General features: G+C 34.0%; 2 protein-coding genes across 2 annotated transcripts; both read left to right on the top strand.

Moving 5' to 3' along the window:
- The first annotated feature begins 708 nt into the window (after positions 1-708).
- On the top strand, positions 709-14,797 carry adhfe1 (alcohol dehydrogenase iron containing 1). Its single transcript, NM_207086.1, is given in 14 exon segments — positions 709-777; positions 1,138-1,187; positions 1,261-1,313; positions 1,864-1,917; positions 2,603-2,757; positions 4,317-4,513; positions 4,704-4,781; positions 5,575-5,680; positions 7,236-7,388; positions 8,008-8,106; positions 8,817-8,895; positions 11,389-11,485; positions 11,855-12,012; positions 14,151-14,797. Coding segments are annotated over 14 exon segments (1,416 nt in total). The 5' UTR covers positions 709-724; the 3' UTR covers positions 14,235-14,797.
- Positions 14,798-16,425: 1,628 nt separating this feature from the next.
- si:dkey-97a13.12 lies at positions 16,426-22,485 on the top strand. The gene is made up of 5 exons (XM_087241230.1): positions 16,426-18,514; positions 18,593-18,633; positions 18,747-18,905; positions 20,152-20,231; positions 21,390-22,485. Exons 1-5 carry the CDS (start codon positions 18,448-18,450, stop codon positions 21,547-21,549), a joined length of 507 nt encoding a protein of 168 aa, XP_087097356.1. The 5' UTR covers positions 16,426-18,447; the 3' UTR covers positions 21,550-22,485.
- Positions 22,486-23,612: the final 1,127 nt, after the last annotated feature.

Raw genomic sequence — 23,612 nt, 5'->3', positions numbered from 1 at the left:
TAACTCACAATTCTGACTTTATAACTCGCAATACTGACTTAATAACTCACAATTTTGACTTTATAACTCAGAATAATGACTTAATAACTTACAATTCTGACTACTCTCTTTACTTTTTTACATTGTATTTGTTTTTTTGTTTTTTTATTCAGTGGCAGGAATGGGCTTCCATAGGATAGACACCGAAATAGAGAGCTGAAGTCAAAATTACAAAAAGTGTGCCAGATTACCTGAATTCACCCTCCGTTTCAGACACTTCAGAGAAATGCAATCCAATAAGTTTCATAAAAATAATAAAAGAATTAGTGCTGAGCAAAGATTAATTGCATCCAAAATAAACATTTGTTCTGACATATATGTGTGTGTACTGTTCATATTTAGTAACACTAAATACACATGCATGCAAATTTGAGAAACTGTTTATTTATATTTATATTTAAGATAGATATGATATATAAATTAAATACCCATGCAAAAAAAGTTTTTGTTTTGCATATGTGTTGGTATTACATGTACTTGACAACATTCCCCACTGATGTTTAATAAATCTAGTAAAACTACCGTGAGAAAAAGTCCCATCTATATTTAAATGGATATATATAAACGCTTCTCTTTCAGACAGTCATGCTTTCTCTTCAGTCATGGGCGCATACCCGTCGGCAGGTGGCGGTCGAACACGAGCTGTCGTCTCGAGGACGCGGACTCGGGGGCACGAGCAGACGTCATGGCGGGAGGTGAAAGAGTCGCGCGTCTGATGCGTCAGCTCGCCAGCGCGGCGTAAGTTTAAATATTTTAGTTTATAAAGTTAATGTATTGAGGTGTGTTTTTAGTCAGTGCAACTTTAATATTTCTATGTATGTATAGGCTAAGCTTGTTAACCCTGCTCAATCCCCTGTGAGTTGTAAACAAACCTATTAAAGGGGTCGTTCACACGAAAAAAATCTCACACATTCTAGGCTACAGAGTTCGTGTGGGTTCAAAAACCTGCATGAATTTTAATCTTATGTGAATCAAAAAGGAAAATGTTGAAATCTTCATTTATTTTAAATGATTTTTGAAATAAAATACTGAGTTGTCCTGTAAGTTACAACTCATTTTTGCTTTCAGTTGAATAGGGATTTGTTCCGTGTTTTATAGGTGCAGATGCCCCGCTCATTCTCAAGCATATTCTCACTCTTATAACCGAGGTAAATTATTTCAGGGATTTTTCTCAGATTAAAATGGACTTATGTTGTATATAACAACATGTTGCGTGTATAGCTTCTGCAGGTGAGGCTCATGTTTGTGACAGGAAAACAGACTATGCTTTTGAAGTAAGTGCACAACATGCATGCATTTACGTTATTATAAAATATCTGTGGATTGTGAAATATAGTTTCACCTCTTTTTTCTTTTTTTTTTCTTTTTTTTTTCTTTTTTACATTTTTCCTGTTTTAAATTATTAACATTTATAACAAAACACTTTCCTCTTAAAGGGACAGTTCTTACAAAAATTACAATTCTGTTAACATTTACTCACCCTTGACTTCCATACTAGATTGAGATTTCTTTTTGTTCTGTTGAACACAAAAGATCTTTTAAAAAATGTTGTAAATCTGTAAGCATTGACTTCCTTATTATGACATGTCAATGGTTACAGATTTCCCATTTTCTTTGAAAGATTTTCAACAGAACAAAAATACTCAAGCTGGTTTGGAAGAAGTCGAGGTTGAGCACATGATGCCTGAATTGTCATTTTTGGGTGAACTATGTCTCTAATGAATGTCAGGCAAAAAGATGCAATCATATGTTTGTGTAATTATGTAGAAATCACATCTCAACATCGTTATAATGAGAATAATTAATTTCAAATTTGTTTTTCAGATGGCTTGTTCAAATATAAGGTTTGGAGCAGGAGTTACCAGAGAAATTGGCATGGTAAACCTTCTTTTTTTAAATAATAAAACAAAAATCACAATTATATCATCCTTGTATCAGCACTTTTATTTAATATAATGATAATAAATAAATGAAGGATACAGCAAGCGATTTTTCATAAAGATGTAAATACTCATGAGAAGTGCTAGCAATTCAAAGTTTCAGGAATTATTAGAAAAAATACAATTGCAAATAAGGAGGGATTAAAGAAAACTACATCATGTTTATTCATTCATTCATTTTCTTTTTGGCTTAGTCCCTTTATTAAACTTGGGTCGCCACAGCGGAATGAACCGCCAACTTATCCAGCATATGTTTTATGCAGCGGATGCCCTTTTAGCTGCAACCCATCACTGGGAAACATCCATACACAGTCATTCACACACATACACTACAGACAATTTAGTCTACCCAGTTCACATACAGTACATGTCTTTGGACTTGTGGGGGAAACCGGAGCACCTGGAGGAAACTCATGCAAACATGGGGAAAACATGCAAACAACACAGAAATGCCAACTGGCCCAGCCGAGGCTCGAACCAGCAACCTTCTTGCTTTGAGGCAATTGTGCTACCCACTGCGCCACCGTGCAGCCCTACTTAATGTTTGCATAATACTTTAAAATCTCTGTTCAGTTCAGTTTTGGAGTCGACGGTCATTAGTTGTTATTGTATGATTTGATCAGGATTTGCAGAACATGGGAGCACGTAATGTGTGTCTGATGACTGACAGGACCTTGTCTCAGCTGCCGCCAGTCGCAGCAGTTCTGGACTCACTGATAAAACATGGAGTCAAACACAAGCTCTATGAGGATGTACGAGTAGAACCAACAGACAAAAGGTGAAAATGCAACAGAAAATGTGTCAAAAACATAAAAAAAACACGCCTGCATTTTCTCACAACACATGCAAATAGAACAGAACACAACAGAAATGTTTCAAAAACCCAAAAACGTGACGGACCTGGCTGGGATTTGCTTAATGGGCTGTGACTAGTTCAAGTTCAAGTTGCTTTATTGGCATGACATTCAGTACAGTATTGCCAAAGCAATTTAAATATGCAATATATTAAAACCATAAAAAAATAAAATAAAAAAAAAATTATAATAGTAATACAGTAGATAAGAAATAATGACAAAAAACAGAATACATTTGATAAATATAACAATAATAATAATAATAATAATAATAACAAGTTTAAATTATTTAAATAAGATACATAAATTTACATTAACCATTTCTTTTGATGTTTAGGGTGTATACATATTTTACAGCAAGTCTAGATGTCAATTCATTCTCTCTGAGTACATGGTAAAGTTTTTCTGAGTCATTAAAATATAAATAAAAATGAATTAGTAAATGTTTCAAATTGGGGGAAAAATATTTTATATAAGTCGTGGTGTATTTGGGGCAGAACAGAAGGAAGTGTGTTTCATCCTCTTATTTGGTTTGTGTCAAACTGTTTACATAATCTCTGTTCTTTAGGAGTCCAGGATTTTTTATGTCTCGCCTTTTCTATTTCTAGGTCATGATCACAGAGGCAAAATTTAGAAAGAATGTATGTTTCTTTTAATTGTTTTAATGATAGGTAATTTGCCAACTGTGTGGTTCTGTTTAGGGCTGAATAACATTGAAGTTTAGTTTGGAGGTTGAATTCAGTTTTTAGTTTTTCATCATAATTATATTTTAATGCTTTGTCAATTTGTTTATGAAGGTTTTGTTTGGGGATGGGTTCGGTTTGTGTTTTTTAAGAAGTTCAGATACCAGTGTGTTTAGAGGATGAGACACTGTAGGTTTTTCATTAGCCAGAAGGGCTTTATATTGGACAGACTGGGGGTCAGACTGATGCAAGTGCAGCCAGAACTGAACAGCTTGTTTCTAAATCTCTATGTTTAGCGGGAATAAACCCAGTTCAGCCCTGCAGGCAATATTAGAGGTGTTTCTATGGATATGTAAAATGTTTTTAGCAAATTCTAATTGTGTTCCTTCAATTGACCATTGCTCAGTAAAGTTGTATGTGATCTTTGAAAGGTGAAATGTTTGTTTATTTAGACATCCTGATTACACGATTTCCTTGTCTTTTGTATTTTATTGACCTAAATAGTCGTGTCCGTCACATTTTAGGGTCCCCTTAAAACATTTGTGTTGTACTCCATGCTATTTGCATGTTTTGTAAGAAAGTGCAGGTGTTTTCTTAATTTGTTTGCGTTGTTGGGAAAATGCAGTGTGTTTTTATGTGTTTGCAACATGTCAAACTGATGAGGATCTTTTAATAATATGCTGGCGTTTTTTGTAATTGCATCTGTTTTCTTAAATTGCAGAACGGTAAGCTCTCGAGGAAGTTGATTAGTAAAGTAGTGTGTGATTATTATATATTTTTTTGTATTATTTTGTGTTCAGCTTTAAAGCAGCAATCGATTTTGCCAAAAAAGGGCATTTTGATGTGTATGTTGCTGTGGGCGGCGGCTCTGTGATTGACACCTGTAAAGCAGCCAATCTTTATGCATCTCATCCGGAGGCAGAGTTTCTAGACTTCGTCAATGCACCAATCGGAAAAGGAAAACCCATCACAGCCACCCTGAAGCCACTAATCGCTGGTACAAACGCATACATAGAGAAATCCTCATTGTTACTTTCTTTTTTGCCTTCCTTTCTCTCGGCCCAGTTACTTTTACTGACCATCTGCATAAACAGATGAAGAGTCCAAACAATTGAAACATAGCACAGATACTGTATGCTGATTAATGATAGTTGTTTGTGTATATTTTTTGTGTCTGCATATTTAAGTTCCCACTACAGCTGGAACGGGGAGTGAAACCACAGGAGTGGCGATCTTTGACTTGGAGGACATGAAGGCCAAAACTGGTCCGTGAAACGAATTACTCATTAATATTTCAGCACTGTTCTTTGAATATCAAGAACTCAGTATTGTTAAGCATTTGTTTTGTATAAAAAAAGATCAAAGTAGAATTGAAGGCAAAATTATTAGCCCTCCTGTGAAATGTTAAATCTTCCTCAGATATTCCCTGTTTAATAAAGAGAAAAACTTTTTAACACATTTTTAAATATAATAGTTTTAGTAACTAATGTTTAATAACTATTTTTTTTTGTCTTTGCCATGTTGACAGTACATAATATTTTACTAGTCATTTTGCAAGACACTAGTATTAAGCTTAAAGTGACATTTAAAGGCTAAACTAGACTAGTGGTTTGTTCCAAATGAAAAAAATAATATTGACTATAAAAACTATAAGAAAATATATGTAAAAACTGCTTTTATACCTGCCAAACAAACAAAAATTTCTCCATAAATAAAATATAACAGAGTTTAACAGAATTTTTTTTATTTGCTTTGTTTAACAGTTCTTAGGAAATATATATAAAAAAAAAGAAAAATATCACAGGAGGGCTAAACCAAAAGGTCTTCAACAGGTGAAAAATCAAAAACATCAAAAAAGACAAAAAAAATTGTTTGCACACTCGTATTTTTATTTTATTAGCAATGATTTATTAACACAAGCAATGTCTTGTGTAAGTCTGGTAAAGATCTTTGAAAAATTTCTATAATTAAGTTATTAAAGATCATGCATATTAGTAAATGTTCACTATTAATGTTATTTGTGTTTATATTTAGCCCATTGATGTGTGTGTTTTTCAGGCATCGCAAATCGAGCCTTAAAACCTACATTGGGAATGGTGGATCCTCTACATACTCTTCACATGCCATCCAGAGTGGCAGCTAACAGCGGGTTTGATGTGCTCTGGTGTGTATTTTTTACATTCACATTTTAATTATTAACTACATTATGTGGATCAAAGATATTGCAACAATAATGTAACAACTTTAAATGTTTTTTTTTTAATCTCTGTGAATCCTTTTGCATCCTGTTAATGGCATAATGACTATTACACATTTTACCATGATTTAAATTTGTCCATCTGCCCCACACTGACTCATTTGCCCACTTCATGCAAACTTACACTCCCCATAACTATAGGGTATATGCCGAGCTAGTGCTGTTCCCATGCTGATACACTTCCGGTGACCTGTTATTGTGTACTTTTTTCCATTTTATACGGTTTCTTATACAGCATCGATGTTGTAATGTCATTAAAATACATTCAGTTAAATAAACTTTAGCATTTATTTAGTTGCTCAAGCGTAAAACGAGACAAAAAGCTGTTTACTCGCACGCGCCCGTCAGAATCGGCAGGCTAACGCAGAAGCTTCATTGAATATACTGGGGTAAAAATAAATGCTCATATTATAAAGATATGGCGGGGGAAATGTAATTTAATGCAGTGCTCTTGTTGTACAATCTGAGACTTGGATATCACTCAGCCAGTGGAGATCGCTGATTTTTAAAGAAAACAGACTTTAAACGCACCGGATTTTGCAATAACATTTAATTCGACGGAAGCGCTTAACCCAGGTTACTGGCAAATTAAAAGTCCTATTAGCATGCTTCGGCATATACCCCATTGGACTATTTAATATAGCACATAATCATTGCACTACACTGCACATACAGGTTTGTAAATATACATATCCACTGCACATATACATTTGTAAATGTATGATATGCATATCTACATATCTGTTTGTAACATACAGTATCTACATATCTATTGTGTATCTGTCCTTTCCGCTCATTTTAAACAAGCAGTTTTTGTAATTTTTTGAGTCTATATTATGTACATATATATTTTCATATTCCTGATTATTAATAGCAACCTGTACAGGATGTTCATCTATTTATAAATCTTTCATTATAATTAATACAACTTGTATATTATGTTCATAGTATTCATAGTACACCCATGTGTAAATATTACTCATAGTTTTCTATAACAGCACTTAGGGGTAGATGTGTAATGACAAAGTTGAATCTAATCTCTAAAATGCAATTCACTGTACAAATATGTTCATCTGTTTCAAAGATTTTTGACTGCCATATTTGCAACCAGTATAATTTGATGACATTAAAATACTCTTTAAAGATAACAGTGCAGCACCAACACACTCGTTTGTTATCTACAAACTTTATACTTTGCTATATACTTTGCTGTTATACCACAAACCTTTTTACCAGCAATACAGTTTTATTCATTTTAAATACAATCAAATGAAATATGATCACTTTCATTTATTTGAACAAGAACAGGTCATCATGCTACTATATTTGTACAGCTCAGTTATGCAGAATGATGATTGAACATATTCATATATTATCACTGTTCATTTGTAATCTGTAAGGATGCCTTTTTCTATCATAGTTTTATTAGATTGATTTTTTAATTTGATCTTTCTTTTTCTAGTCATGCATTAGAGTCATTCACAGCATTGCCGTATAACCTGCGTAGCCCCTGTCCGCCAAACCCCATCAGCCGGCCCGCTTACCAGGGGAGCAATCCAATCAGTGATGTTTGGGCAAAGCACGCTCTCCGGATCGTCGCTAAATACTTGAAACGGTATGTTTTTGGGATGTGAAAGGATGTGCATTATATGTTTTAGTGAGACATTAGATTTGATACATTTTATAAGTACAATATTTAAATATACAGTTGAAGACCAAATGATTCGCCCTCCTGTGAATCTTTGCTTCTTTTTCAAATATTTCCCAAGTGATGTTTAACAGAGCAAGGAATTTTTCACAGTATTTCCTATAATATTTTTTCTTCTGGAGAAAGTCTTATTTGTTTTATTTTGTCCAGGATAAAAGCAGTTTGAAAATTTTTCAAATCCATTTTTTGAAAATTTTATTAGCCCTCTTAAGCTATATATTTATTTCAGATTGTCTACAGAACAAACCATCAAAATGATTTGCCTATTTATCCTAACTTGCCTAATTAACCTAGTTAAACCTTTTAATGTCACTTTAACTTGAAAACTAGCATCTTAAAAAATATCTAGTAAAATATTATGTACTGTCATCTATGCAAATATAAAAGAAATCAGTTATTAGAAAACTATTATGTTTGGAAATGTGTTACAGAAACAGAAATTTGGGACACAAATAAACAGCCGGACTAATAATTTTGACTTCAACTGTAATATTGTTAAGCTTTGAAGCCGTGTGTGTTGTTGTAGGGCTGTGCGTGACGCTGAAGATGTGGAGGCGCGCTCCAGCATGCACCTGGCCAGTGTGTTTGCAGGAATTGGCTTTGGCAACGCTGGAGTCCATTTATGGTAATTAAACAGAACTAGCATTAAATTAACACCAAAAAGGAGTCGATTCTGGTAATGAGTTTGGCAGCATCAAATCGCAACACACTTAAAGAGTCAGCTAATGGAATCGCTAGTGCTTTCGCTGCGATAATTGTCAATATTTGCACTTATCAGACAGTGCAGGTGGACTGAACTTATTGCTGCGAGAGTTTAAGGAAAAGCGGGTAACACTTCACAATAGGTTCATTAGTTAATGCATTTACTAACATGAAGTAATCATGAACAACACATGTACAGCATTTATTAATCATAATTGAACATTTAGTAATGCATTATTAACATTCAAGTCCATGCTTGTTAACATTAGTTAATGCACCATGAGTTAACATGAACTAACAATAAACTACTGTATTTTCATTAACTAATGTTAACTAACATGAACAAATACAGTAGTAAATGTATCGTTCATTGTTTGTTCATCTTAGTAAATGCATTAATTAACATTAACTAATGAACCTTTTTGAAAAGTGTATAGAGGTGTCCAAACTGTAGTAATGGTGAGATAGTGATGAAGATGTTGACGCTTGTGGATTTCAACCACTTTTATGATGCCCCTTTCATTTCAGACTGACGTGCAGTGGAAAATGTATGCATTTTTAATCATTTTCTTTTTCCTTGAAGTATGTTTGATGTATCTGATAATTTGTTGTTGTTTGTGATTTTTCTTGAAGTCATGGAATGTCGTATCCTATTGCTGGAAACGTCAAAACCCACAGAGCTAAAGGCTACAATGTGGAGCATCCTATAGTGGTAAATGTCAATTATATTATGCAAACATTTAAACATTTCCAGACATAATATTTTGTTTTCATTCATTCATTATCTTTTTGGCTTATTCCCTTTTATTAATCTTAAATTTGTTTTTAATGTTTAAATAATCATGTACCCATGCTGTTTTCTGATCTAATTAGTTGGCATCAAACCTCTCACAGAGTCACACGAGCAACTGCTAATGGTGACTGTCTAGTGCCAAAGTGTAAGACCTCATTTGGTCAATCTGTTTTCTCCGTTAAGGCAGCCAAATTGTGGAAGGATTTACATGTTAGCCTAAAATTAGAAAGCAATATAAATATTTTAGTAGTGTTCTTAAAAAGTGGTTAAAAACAAACAGCTGTGTTTGCACAAATAGTATAATATTAGTTTGTTTAATCATGCCACCTTTGCTTTTGCCTACAGTATTTTATGTAAATAATTATTATGTTGTGTATATGTATTTATTATATTTTCATATTCTCCTGTGGACAGGTGTTGAGAATTAGCAAGTCCGCTAATACACTTAAACAAATGCATTTTGTTGTCCAGTGTAATTGTGATGTACATGTCAAATAAATAAACGAATAAAATAATCTGGGGTCGCCACAGTGGAATGAACTGCCAACTTATCCAGCATATCTTTTACCCAGCGGATACCCTTCCAGCTGCAACCCATCACTGGGAAAATATTTTGTTTTATTTGAAGAAATGAATTATTGTATTTTGTAAGGATTTAATTAATTAATAAAGTGACAGAAACTGCATTACAGTTTTTTCAGTCGCTTTGGTACATTTCTCAGATCAGAATTAAAATTTGCAAAACAGTAAGTGCATTTTTCAAAACAATGCTTACAAATAGCAAAACACCATGGATTACCTGCTAAACCCAGTCTCTTGCTCAAAATCCTTAGTTCATCTCTCAAAACTGCATTTCTGTGTCAATGAACAGGTCAGTGCCATCAGGATAACAAGTCCTTGTGTATTGTGTTCAAGACATGTTGTCAATACTACAGTCTACTCTGGAAGGGTGTTCTGATGTAAACTATGGTTGCATTTATTTTATTTTATTTTTGCTCTTTGTAGTGTAATTTGTTGACAGATCATGTCATTGTGATACAGAAAGAAAAAAGACAGCACTGCATAGCACAAAAATAAATAAAAAGAAATGTATCAATTATAGACAAATTTAGAATAAAAGCCTAATGGAAATGTATAGAAAAATGCATTACAACAAAATATTATGACAACTTGTTCAGTCATTTTGCTTGTAAAGACTTATGCTATGAACAAAGGATTAAATGTTGTGGCGGGTGAGGTTATTAAAAAGAGACCAAAACAACACATTTTGATCAACATGACATAAGCAAGTAGGAAACATCAGAGAATTTCACATAATCATTTGCATGGATGTACGCAAGCATTTAAAACTTTTCAAAGCAACGAGAAACTGATTTTTTTATGTGCACAAGTGACACAATGATGTGAAGATTAAACAGAGAGTTTTGAAAATTTCAGTTCTGATCTGAGGAATGCACCAAAGTGTCAGAGAAAAACTGCAATTCGTGGCAAAAAAAATGCAAATGTTGTTTTTTATTTAATAAAGAATCATAAAAAAGCCACTATTTCTAAAATGAAAACAAAGAAGATAGAGTAGAATAATAATAATAATTATAATTGAAGAGTTCAGATGCAAAAACCTCTAAGTGCAAGCTGAAATTTCCAGAGAAAATAAACATTTTTCTCAGCCACAGTTGTTAATGTTAAGATATTTCACTTTAGAGGCTTGGAAAAGGACTTATTCTTTGCCATAACAGTGATATATTACTGAACATAAACGCACGAGCCTGATAAAAATGCTTATTTTAGAGGAAAATTGCAGGTGGCATTCAAAAGGTTTTGCACCTAAACTTTTCATTTATTAATTTTAATATTGATAATAATAATAGTTATTAATATTCATTTTCCTTTGATTTAGTCCCTTTATTTATCAGGGGTTGCCACAGCAAAATGAACCGCCAACTTATTTAGCATATATTTTACACAGCAGATGCCCTTTCAGCTGCAACCCAGTACTGGGAAACACCAATACAAACTCACATTCACACACATATACTATGGCCAATTTTATTTTATTCAATTCACCCACAGTAAAGTATTTATAATAAAAATATATGTATTTCAAATCAGCAAATTATAATGGTTTCTGATACTGAAGACTGAAGTTAAAAATTTTGCTTTAAACCACAGTTTAATAGTTTGCAATATTTCTGTGTTCAATGTGCTTTTTTGATCGATTAAATGCAGTCTTGGTGAGCAGAAGAGGCTTATTTTTAAAAATGTAAATAAAATTCTGTCAACTTGTGTACAATATTGCATATTAAAAAATGTGTAATGCATTTCTAATAATACGTATCCTAATACTCATAGTTTACATAAAGCTATTTATTGGAATTTTTTAGTCATCTCGTTTTTTTTGTCTTTCTCTTGCAGCCTCATGGACTCTCTGTAGTTCTTACTTCACCTGCTGTTTTTGAATTCACTGCAAACATGTGTCCAGAGCGCCACCTGGAGGCTGCTCAAATACTAGGCAAGTCACAGTTGCAGACTAAAACAGATGTCAGGCATTAATGGAATAGTTCATTCAAAAATGTAAATGTACTCAGCCTCAAGTGCTTTGTTAAACACAAAAGAAGATATTTTGACTGATTGCCATTGACATCCATGATTGAAAAAAATACCATGGAAATCAGTGGCTGCAGCTTTCCAACATTCTTCAAAATATTTTCTTTTGTTTTCAACTGAAGGAAGAAATTCAGACAAGTCTGGAATAAGTGGAGAAAGTCAAATGTGTATTGATAATTGTGCTGTGGTAGATATTGATAGATTGTGTGTGTGTGTGTGTGTGTGTGTGTGTGTGTGTGTGTGTGTGTGTGTGTGTGTGTGTGTGTTTTAACAGGTACTGATGTGAGTAATGTTAAGAAAGACGATGCTGGTCGTGTGTTGGCCGACACACTCAGAGCGTTTCTCTATGATCTGGAAGTGGAGGACGGTTTGTCTGCCATTGGCTATACCAAAGAGGACATCCCATCTCTGGTGAAGGGCACAATCCCTCAGGTCAACAAATCACATCAAAATTCTGGTCAATCATAGAAACTTTAATTAATGAGAGACATTTGAGAAAGCTTACAGGGATAGTTTACTCAAAACTAAACATTTACTCACCCTTTCCAACCAGTCTGACTTTCTGACATTAAAAAGAAAAGAAGAAGATATTTTAAAGAAAGCTGGAAACCTCTAATTGTTGACTTTTATAGTATTTGTTTTTCCTTCTGTGGAAGTCAATGGTTACAGGTTTCCAGCTTTCTTCAAAATTACTATATATTATTATTATTATATAACAATATTACTATAAACAGAAGAAAGAAACTCATAGGTTAGTTTGGAAACACGTGAGGGACAGCAAATTGATATTTTTTTGTGTGAACTATTCCTTTTAAACTAGTGATAGTTCATCCAAAAATGAAAATTCTGTCACCATTTACTCACTTTTCATTTGTTCAAAATCTATTATATCGATTTTCGAGTTTCCTTCTTCAGTTGAACACTTAATAAATGATATTTTGAAGATTGCTGGTTGCTGGCACCTTCCATAGTATTTTTTTGCCTACTATGGAAGGTTCCAGCCTTCTTCAAAATATCTTCTTTTGTGTTCAACAGAACGAAAGAAAGAAGATTTAAAACCACATGAAGGAGAATAAGTGTTGAGGTCATTTTAGTTTTCGAGTGAATCTTCTTTTCAAGGAAAGAAGCAGTAGAATAATACACACTAAATAAAAACAAGTAATACTAATATTTTTATTTATATCGGTCAAGGACAAGATGTTATTTTTTATAATTATATTATAGGGAATTCCACCTTTATTGATAGTAGTGAAGATAGTGAAGATTTTGCTGACAGGAAAGTATGGGAAGCAGAGATAGGGTAAAGGACCTTAAGCTGAGAATCGAACTCGGGTCGCCTTAAGCACCTCAGTGCTATCTGTCGAAGCACCGACCACTTAATTTTTTAACCAGCTTGAATTTATGCAAGTTGTTTTACACAAGGAAAGCATGTTGAAGTGTTTAATTTAATGTTTCAAAATAATTTTGTGTAAATGTACAAATACGGAGGTATCAGGGTGGTGCAGTGGGTAGCACAGTCACCTCACAGCAAGAAGGTCACTGGTTTGAGCCTCGGCAGGGCCAGTTGGCATTTCTGTGTGGAGTGTGCATTTTCCTGTGTTCGCGTGGGGTTTCCTCCGAGTGCTCCGGTTTCCCCCCACAAGTCCAAAAACATGTGGTATAGGTGAATTGGGTAAGCCAAAGTTGTCCGTAGTGTATGAGTGTGAATGAGTGTGTATGGGTGTTTCCCAGTGATGGGTTGCAGCTGGAAGGGCATCCGCTGTGTAAAACGTATGCTGAATAAGTTGGCGGTTCCTTCCCCAGATTAATAAAGGGACTAAGCCAAAAAGAAAATGAATGAATGAACAAATACGGGTAAAATCTAGGGGGTTGAAGAATAGTGGGAAAATGTATAATTCTATTTACGTCAAATAATGTATGAGAAATTACAAAAAAATGCTTCTTTATTTGAAATATATATGTATAATGTTGATCAGCTTATATCATAGAATAACATTAATTACATAATGTCAATTATTTCAACCTAATATTAATTGTCTTACTATTTAAAACTGGACATTTGTGAATGAAAGGTTAGTGAGGTGTTAAAAATAGAATCATGAGAATATATATTTTATGTACTGTATGTGTCATTCAGCTGTCTTCTAGTGGGGATCAGCCAGCCAGTTAGCATTTGATCTCAAACTAATGTACATAAATAAATAAATCAATAAAAATGGAATTAATCTCTATCCAAAGGTAAGGTTTTGCACTTTTACTGTTCCTCCTCCTACATTTAAGACTATTATGTACAGTTAAAAATGCTATATACAAGCTGCATATCATTAATGCTTATTTTAATGACTACTAATTAGCACCATATATAAATAAATTATCATAAAACTATATGCATGTTTTATAATGCAACACGTCATAGCAGGTTGCAGTTTTTGCATTCAGTTGTTGCACTTTAAGCCCTGGTTATGATTACCTGAATAATATGACATTGTATGTTGTGTGCTTGCTTTGTGCATTGTACATTTACATCTCACAGAGTGATTACATGTGTTTGTTTGTGTGTGTTTTGGCAGGAGCGGGTCACTAAACTGTCTCCACGGGCTCACACTGAAGAGGATCTGACGGGTCTATTTGCTGCCTCCATGAAGCTCTACTAAGCAAACTGAAGGACACTTTAACACATTGACGAGGTTCTTAGAAGCTCAGCCTCTAATTAGCTGCACTGTTTTCATTATATAAGCAGAGACACCGATCTGAACACTAACCCCAATGAACTTTAATCCTTTCACAGTGGTGAGTGGGTCGAGCATTTTTAATAAGACTAGAAAGCACGATCTCACACACAGGTACTGTTTTCCTTGTATGAAGCATGCTCATTTGGTGTATGCATATTTAAACGTAATTATAATGATTATAATGAGATTTTTACAAACCATACACACACAGTACGCATCCTTACTTGCCATTCACTCTAACCCTTAAGGCTAATTTGCTAATCAGTGATTTAAACAGGTTGGATTTAAACGTGTCTAATCTAAGAATCGGGATTAGACTTTAAATTGCCTTTGTTTTTTTCTTGAATTGCCTTCTAATCTGATTTACTCATGCAGATTCAGTCATTCATGTTATTCACAAATGTTCATCTGAAATGTTTTATTATTCACAGAATTTCACCAAATGATAGTATTAAAAATAAATGCAATAAACAGAAAGATCTAAATACTTAGTGCTTCGTTAATATTACTGATCTCCAAAGGGATTTTATTTGAAATCTAGGTATTATTGCAATAAGTGAAGTTTAATTATAAACAAATTTCGAGTTTTCTCATCTCAATATCTTCAACTTAAAGACCCCCCCCCCCCCCCACCTACCATACTTTCCCTCCTTTCAAAGAGGTGACATGGTGGCCAGTGATTAGCATTGTTGCCTCACAACTTTAATTCCCTTCTAAACCAGGCGGCATTTCTGTGCGGAGTTTTGCTCGTTCTTCTCGAAGAAAAAATATTTATAGTCATGCTCTAAGTACACCTCTTCTTAGCCATTAATATCCGACACCTAGCTACAAACAAGCAAGGGGAGAATCCTTGAGATCTACCTGAGCTCAAACTCCCCTCTCGCCATGCAACGGGAGGGAGCCCAGGGCTCGAGGATCTTAAAAGCTCAGGGCTCTCTCTCACAGGACAGCATGCCAAACAAGCTTTATTATCAATCATCAACTAAGTGTGAACTCTTGAAATGAATAAAGCAACAGTTTGCAGGATAAATATCTAAATATCTGAAAATGTGACCCATTAAGTGGCAACCGCTTCCCATTATATCCCACAAGCGATTTTGGACTTTTGATTGCCAGTGCTGCTGTCAGGGTGATTGGGCGGAGCTTTGATGAAATCGTAGCCAGCATAGACATTATACCATGCCAAAAAGTATGAAAACTGTATGACTTCTTAACCTGATCTGGTATACTGATGTGACGTGTAGTGTCATATTAAGACTGAATTATACTTGAATTATACTGTGTGATTGCTGTATCCCACCTTGCACATTTCTGTGCATTTATACTTCTGCATTCTGTTTGCTCTGTAATAACGCTTCCGAAACGCTAGCTGGCAGTGGGATTTGGTTGTTACTAAATCAGATATGGTTGCGGCCGGAAGTTAATGAAATTATTTTATATTATTTATTAAATTTTGCAATAATTGTATTTTATTAATGTCTACCCCAACCGTAAGCCCAACCATCACAGTAATGTAAAAACTATAGTTGTACCGAGTATTGTTTATGTTATCTATTAAATTAACCAATAAATTGCATTTTTTATTGTCTACCCCTACCCTAATCCAACCGTCACAGTACTGTAAAAATATTAATTATTGTTAAACAGTGTCATAAAACATGGTGCTATATTGATGTGCATATCGCACTTCCGGCCGGCCGCTTATCCCATCTAGACTTTACAGTGGGCTTTCAATCTTTTTATGTTCCTCTGTGTTGAGTTTTTTTGTAGGTTTTTGATTACATTGGAAATGGGGCAATGCCAATTTACTGTACAAGTAGCTCAAACTCGTTCATTCATTCAGGAAAGAAAGGTGGAAACCAGTTAAATTGCAACAACTTTTAAGCAAAAACAAAAACAGGTAAACAAAAAAAAGACATCCATCTTGGGCTCCTCCAGGGGACTTGACACTTGTTAAACACTCGTGGCACTAGGCTGGCTCCGCCCCCCACAACTCTTAGCCCTAATAAGCCAACCTACGACAGCTCTTGTGCTAGGTGCGATTGTATTGTTATTATTATTATTATTATTTTTCTTTTTATTTATTTACCTAATTTTTAAATAATTTTTTTGCGAGGTGTGCATCCGGTTTTGTCTTCCTAAGACAAAAGGAATTGACTGCTGATCCATCCACATGAATTTAACGCAGAATTATTGACCTTATTTTGTGATGCGGAAGGGTGCTCATTTTTGCAATTTGTTTTAGAACGTCAGAACTATTTGTCTATGGGAGAAATGACTAGGAATAATAAACAGCAGAAAACGGTCAAACTACTTGCTCTACAAACAAGTGTGTTCATGACTGTACATGAAAAAGGAGAACTTAATAAGAATAGATCAGTTTGCATTATCAAGCAGCATAATGTTTTTAAACATCTAAATATCTATGTAAGTGAATGAGACTGTAAGTCCGGAGCTAAAAATATTCCAATGGATGAATAATAAGGTCAATGAACTGTAATTCTTGTCACTAGAGGGCGCTTATTCACAACAAACAAAGGTGTAGGCTGCATCCGAAATCGTTTATTACTCAGTAGGTGCCGCATTTGAATTTAAATTTACTACTCAGAATGTCAGGAGCATGAATGGATCTCGGAAGTACTACATCCGCCATTTTGTCATGATCACGTGACTCCCCCAGTGTGAGTTGCTTTGCCTCCCTCCAATTCATTAATTTTCTCATGGGACATTATGGAATAGCGTAGCGCGCATCGGATGCACACTTCAGAATCTCGCCAGAAGTAGTAGGTCATCCGGGTACTTGAATTTTGACATACTTTTTTAAAGTGTACTATATAGTATGGTATTATGTGTTTTTGGACACAGCCACAGTGTTATGACACCATGGGAGTAGAATCATGGGAGTTTATTATTCTTCATTATATCCTGCCTTATAATGCTGCTCTGTGCTGTCTAATAGAATGCATAACCTATTGTAGCATCGTTGGTGTTTCTGGACATCGTTGGTGTCGTCTGGCCACACAGGACACAGTCCGTGTCGCTTGTTAAAATAACTTATTTCTCTGTATTTTAACATTCCTCGTGACATTTGGGATAATGTAAGTACATAAGTCAGTAAAACTCAAACTCACCGTCCACTTTATTAGGTACACCTTTCTAGTACCAGGTTGGTTCCCCTTTTGCCTTTAGAAGTGCCTTGATTCCTAAGTGGCTTATATTCAACTTGATATATTTCACTAATATTGACATGATAGCATCACTCAGTTGCTGCAGATTGGTCGGCCACATCCCAAAAGGATTGAGATCTGGTGACTGTGGAGGCCATTTGAGTACAGTGAACTCATTGTAATGTTCATGTCATGGTCTGGACATTTTCCTCTGTCCTCTGGCATCAACAAGACATTTGCGCCCACAGAACTTCCACTCACACTATATTTTCTCTTTTTTTGGGGACCATGCTCTGGAAACCCTAGAGATGGTTGTGCGTGAAAATCCCAGTAGATCTGCAGTTTCTGAAATGCTCAGACCAGCCTGTCTGGCACCAACAACCATGCCACGTTCAAAGTCACTTAAATTACTTCCCCATTGTGATGCTCGGTTTTAACTGCAGCAAATTCTTCTTGGCCATGCCTAAATTCTACATGCCTTCTTCTACATGCCTAAATGCATTGAGTTTCTGCCATGTGATTGGCTGATTAGAAACTTGCGTTAATAAGCAGTTAGACAGGTGTACCTAATAAAGTGGCCGGTGAGTGTATACGGTATAACACTGTATTACTGTTATTTTGGGTGTTTTAACAAAGAAAATCTTACTTTAAAGGTTTTAGTGAAGTAGTGTAAATACAGAATTTCCAACGCAAGTGATTGGCCTATCATAACTCCAGCTCCTGGAAGCGTGTGATTGGCCGATCAGAGCTGTGACCTGCAGCACTTATACACTTAACTGAAGCGGAACAGATTTAAATAGATTTAAGAGTGATGACGTTTCCCAGAAAAGCACCTCACCGTGATCTTCTAATGTGTGTGCGTCTATAAGAGTATTTAAAGCCAGGAGAAGCAGAGACTTTGCCTCCACAGCGTTCATTCAAATCAAAGCACAGGTGTTTGGATTAAGTTTGAGTTTCCTGACTTCATCATGCAGCAGATCTACATGCAAAGCCATGAAGAGTTCGAAGTGTTCACCACTGTGCTTTCTCCTCAAGGTCAGTCATCTAGTCATGCTCGCTTTTCATTTCATTTCTGTTCAACAAATATTACAGCAAAATGATTGAATCTTTCAGTGTGTCGAAAGAGGGTGATATTCAAACACCAAGGAGAAATGGTAACGCATGTTTTCTCATTTAAACTGCAGCATCATGTAATAAAGCAGATTTTACTGCTTTAGGACTGATGGAGAAGTTATTTGAAGTTGTTTTTCGTATGTGTGTATGTGAGATGGATGTGGCAGCAGACTACAGTGCAGACTGTGATGAAGAAGTGAGTGTTCGCGTCGGGGAGGCTGTATTAATGCTGTACCAGGAAAATGCTGACTGGTGTTACGTGCGACTTCATGGTGGCAAAGAGGGATACTTGCCCACAGCCTGCTTTACTGCGGTACTTAAGCATACACAACACACGCAGTGCACCAATGAGAACACTACATATCCTAAAGCACATCGAGCATTACATTTCCAAAACATGAGAGATAAAGGAATCGTTCACCCAAAAATGATAATTACATAGTATCTTTTTCCCTACTTGTAAATCATTGGAAACCAGCAACAAACATTCTTCAAATTATCTTATTTTGTGTTCAACAACAAAAAAAATCAAACAGGATTAAAAACACAGGAGGGGAAATAAATAAGGTAATTTCACAAAAGTTACTTGCTACCCATCGGCTTAGTCCCTGATTTATCATGTATCGCCACAGATGAATGAACCAACAATTGCTCTGGCATAGGTTTAATGTGACGGATGCCTTTCCAGATGGATTTTGGGTAAACTATCCCTTCAACATATTTAAAAGAGTATGTGTAAAATAATGAAAAGAATATGCTTAAAGGAGTACTGTCATGAGTTGTTTTGTTTTGCACTTTTGCATAAAAAAAGAAGATATTTTGAAGTACGTTGGTGACAGGCTTTAGTGCGCTGGTAGGAAATCTCAATTTAATTTACATTTTACACTCTTACTAAGATTTTAGGTTGTATTAATCCATGGCTGAGTCAAATATGGAAAAACCCAATTTAAATTTAAATTGAAAAAAAAAAAATGTGTAACACTTTAGTTTGATGGTCCGTTGCACATTTTGTTGACTAAAAGTTGCATTGCAACTACCTGCCAATTACTTCTAATTTTAGTATTAGTAGACTGTCTGCTTAACTGTTTATACTGCTCCTTCAACAGACATTTAACTGACTATAAGAAACTTTGCAAGTACATGTCAACTTACACTAACCCTAACCCCAACCTCAACCTAACAGTCTACTTATAATCTAATGAGAATTAGTTGGCATATAGATGCGATGTAACTAAATTCAACAAATTGCATTAAAGGGACCATCAAAATAAAGTAATACTCAACATCGGATTGATTTATTATTGATCCAATGATGAGTTAACATAACCTAACATTTTGAATGTCTATTATTATTATTATTATTATTAGCTGTAGTAGTATTACTTCTAGTATTTATATTTATTGCATACTGAATTGGCCAAAATTCATAACAGAAGAGTTATCATATAGAAAAATTACACAACTACAAGTGCACTAAAGCGAGTCATTTTTCTGTCCTAAAAGTACTGTTTTTGTAAAAGTTCATTCCCACAGTACATGATGTGTTTATGTTTGTGTAGAAGCAGGATCCATTAAGGCCGATGGTGACTCCTCCGGCGCAGAGCTCAGTGTCTTCTAATGATCGCAGCAGATGTGCAGGGTGAGACTTGAGGATATTTTGTAACTCTGATTTATTTATTGGTTATGCTTTGTGCTGTGTTGGGTAAGTTACTTTAAAAAAGTAATTTGAGTAAAAGTAACTACTTATCACTAATTACATTGTTAAAATTGTACTTGAATAACTTTTTTAATATCTTTGTGTGAAAAGTTACTTATGTTGCTCAATTTGTAATTTATTTATTTGACCCGATACTAAAAATCCAAATAAATGTACAAAAAAACACTAATAAACCCTTAATTTATTACATTTGAGTCAAACAGTAACCTTTAGTTTTATTAAGCAATATGTGCATAAAAACTAAATGTTTGAAATGAATGAACTTAAGCCATGTGTTGATTTAAATTTCTAAAACATTCATTTTTTCCTAAGCATATGCAATGTTTAGTCTTGATAAATAATTTGAATGTTCTTCAACTTTAGTTGACAAAATAGTGTTATTCTGATAAATATATATTACTTTGCTTCTATGAAACTGCTGAATTTATGTACATTGAAAAATACAGTAGTTTGGTAATACATGCTTCGGTAAATCAAATTTCTAAATGTATTTAAATTAAATCTCATTTATTACTAAAATGTATACGTCTTTCAGTATTTTGAGGGATATTTAGTGACTATTTTAGAGAATACTGTTGGTCAGACTATGCAAATTATGTCTATTTTTTATATTTTTATGGCTGCATGCAGATATAAACACCTATTTTACAAGAAAATTGTTTTGTGACAGTTTCAGACTGTTGAGTTATATTTTTCCTAGCATTGATTGGCGCGATTATGCATGACCCTTTTGTACGTCTTGTTTTGATGTCTATCAAGGGGTATCAATTGTTTATTAAAGGTGTTCAATCCCCCCCAAACCCCCCTGTAATTCGCATCCTAGTCCCACATGAATAATGTTGTCCCAACACAAATCGATTAAGTTCACAAATTGGAGTGGATTGAACATAAAACAATTATATTGTCCAAACAAAATCAAGAATCGTGTTGTTTTAACTCATTTTAATTAGTACTTTGAACAAGCAGCAAAATAAACTGAAATTAAAATACCTAAAATAAACAAAAATAAATGAATTACAGTGACTTTGTAACTAATTAAACCAACAGTATGTGTGTGTTGACTGGTGTTTGTACCTCCAGAGGGCGCTCTCTCCGGTTGCCCCGCCGCGCGTCTCTGCCGGCGGTACCGGCGGGCTCTCCTCGGTTACTACAGCGGCTGCTCTCTCGCCCGCGGCGGCGCAGCGACGGACAGGCCGTGCGCTCAATTGGCTCCATTAACCCGGCATTTCACCCAGACTGACGAAAGCTCTACTTTTATCATTGGAAATGGGTTACAGATCGGCAGAAATAGGACAGCGTGACACCAATGTTTGTCACAGCTCCTTTTTCAGTTGACAGAAAAGGACTTTTTTGGGTGTCCTGATTCGGGTTTGGGGTCTTGGTAACTGGTGGAAGGAGTCTTTACTATTACTGGCCCTCATGTAAATATTGTGATCTTGATTGCAAAGTTTTACAATGCAGTTATTATGAAATGACATCACACTATTATTCATCTACAAAGGTATTTGAGTATTTATTTAGCCGGGTTTTATCTGATATAAATTGTAATGTGTGTGTGTGTGTGTGTGTGTGTGTGTGTATATAGGCAAGTTTATATTTGAAATGTGCATGTGTAACCTATTTATGTTGTTTGAAATAAAATGCTATAGCGGTTTTAAAGTTAATATTAGCCACAATTACAGCAAAGAAATAATATTCTAATAAAAAACAAAACAAAACAGAATTTAGGTAAATATGCAGATAAAAGAAAAAGGTTCTAGAAAAAAAATGTTTTTATGTATTCTCTGTAACTAACACATACACACACACACACAAACATAAATAAATATATACTGTTGTTGAAGTCAGAATTATTAAACCCCCTGAATTATTAGCCCCCCTGTTTTTGTTTCTGTTTTTTCAAGACACTTCAATACAGCTTAAAGTGACATTTAAAGGCTTAACTAGGTTAATTAGGTTAACTAGGCAGGTTAGGATCTTATATCTAGCTTAAAGGGGCTAATAATTTTGACCCTAAAATGGTTTTTAAAAAATTTAAAACTGCTTTTATTCTAACCGAAATAAAACTAACAAGACTTTCTCTACAAGAAAAAATGTTATCAGACATATTGTGAAAATTTCCTTGCTCTGTTAAACATTATTTGGGAAATATTAAAAAAAGGAAAACAAATTCAAAGATTTTTCAAAGAAAATAACTCTGACTTCAACTGTGTGTGTGTGTGTATGTATGTGTGTGTGTGTATATATATATATATATATATATATATATATATATATATATATATATATATATATATATATATATATATATATATATATATGAGCAACACAATTTTTTATTCAAATTTGTATTATTTATGTACAAAATATTTTTTATTGAAATCAGGTTTAATGAGCAGAAAAATAAATCACTGAAATATAATAAATACAGAATATATCACTAATTTATACCCTACAATATATAATCATTTTTATAAATTATGTAAATCAATAAATTAAATGCATGAACTATTGTTCAAGTCAATACAGTTATTTTTTATAACTGAAAATATTCATTTGCATTACATTTTTCAAACAGCAACTTTCATTTTTTTTTAATCAAAGTTTTAGGGGCAGTAATTGTTTATTATTTTGAATAAAAAGTTTTTGCAACAATCATTTATTTAACTTATCAGCAGGCAGGTAAGACCTTTACAAATATATATACACTCGGTCAAAAGTTTGCTGTCAGTAGGATTTTTAAATGTTTTAAAATAAGCTTCTCCTGCTCACCAAGGCTGCATTTATTTAATCAAAAACACAGTACAAATTATAAAATTGTATTAAAAAGTTATTGCAATATAAAATAACTGTTCAAAAGTAGTTTATCATTTAACCATTTATTCCAGCGCTTTTAAAGATGAATTTTCAGCTTCATTACTCCAGTCCTCAGAGTCCCATGATCCTTCAGAAATCACTCTTAGTTATTATTATTTAATATTATTATTATTAATGGTAATAGCAATAACAGCAAATTGACTGGAGTAATAATTTCATTTGAAACTACATACAATAAGAAAGCAGTTATGTAAAATTTTTATAAATATTTTTTCAATTTTTTTATATTTAATAAATCCCACCTTGATGAGCAGATTAATTAAAAAAACAAAACATGGAAATAAAAACTGACCCCAAACTTTTGACTGCTAGTGTTTTATATTTATTTATTAAATTGATTATATTTGTATATAAAAATATTAATATATTAAATTAATAATTAAATAAAAGATAAAGATTTATGATGAATAGATTCAGTTCTTTATA

Source organism: Danio rerio, chromosome 2 (genome assembly GCF_052040795.2).
Source record: "Danio rerio strain M-AB ecotype USA chromosome 2, GRCz13ab, whole genome shotgun sequence".
In the NCBI taxonomy this organism is placed as follows: domain Eukaryota; kingdom Metazoa; phylum Chordata; class Actinopteri; order Cypriniformes; family Danionidae; genus Danio; species Danio rerio.
Note: the sequence above shows the minus strand (reverse complement) of the source record. Positions and strands in the feature narration are given on the sequence as shown.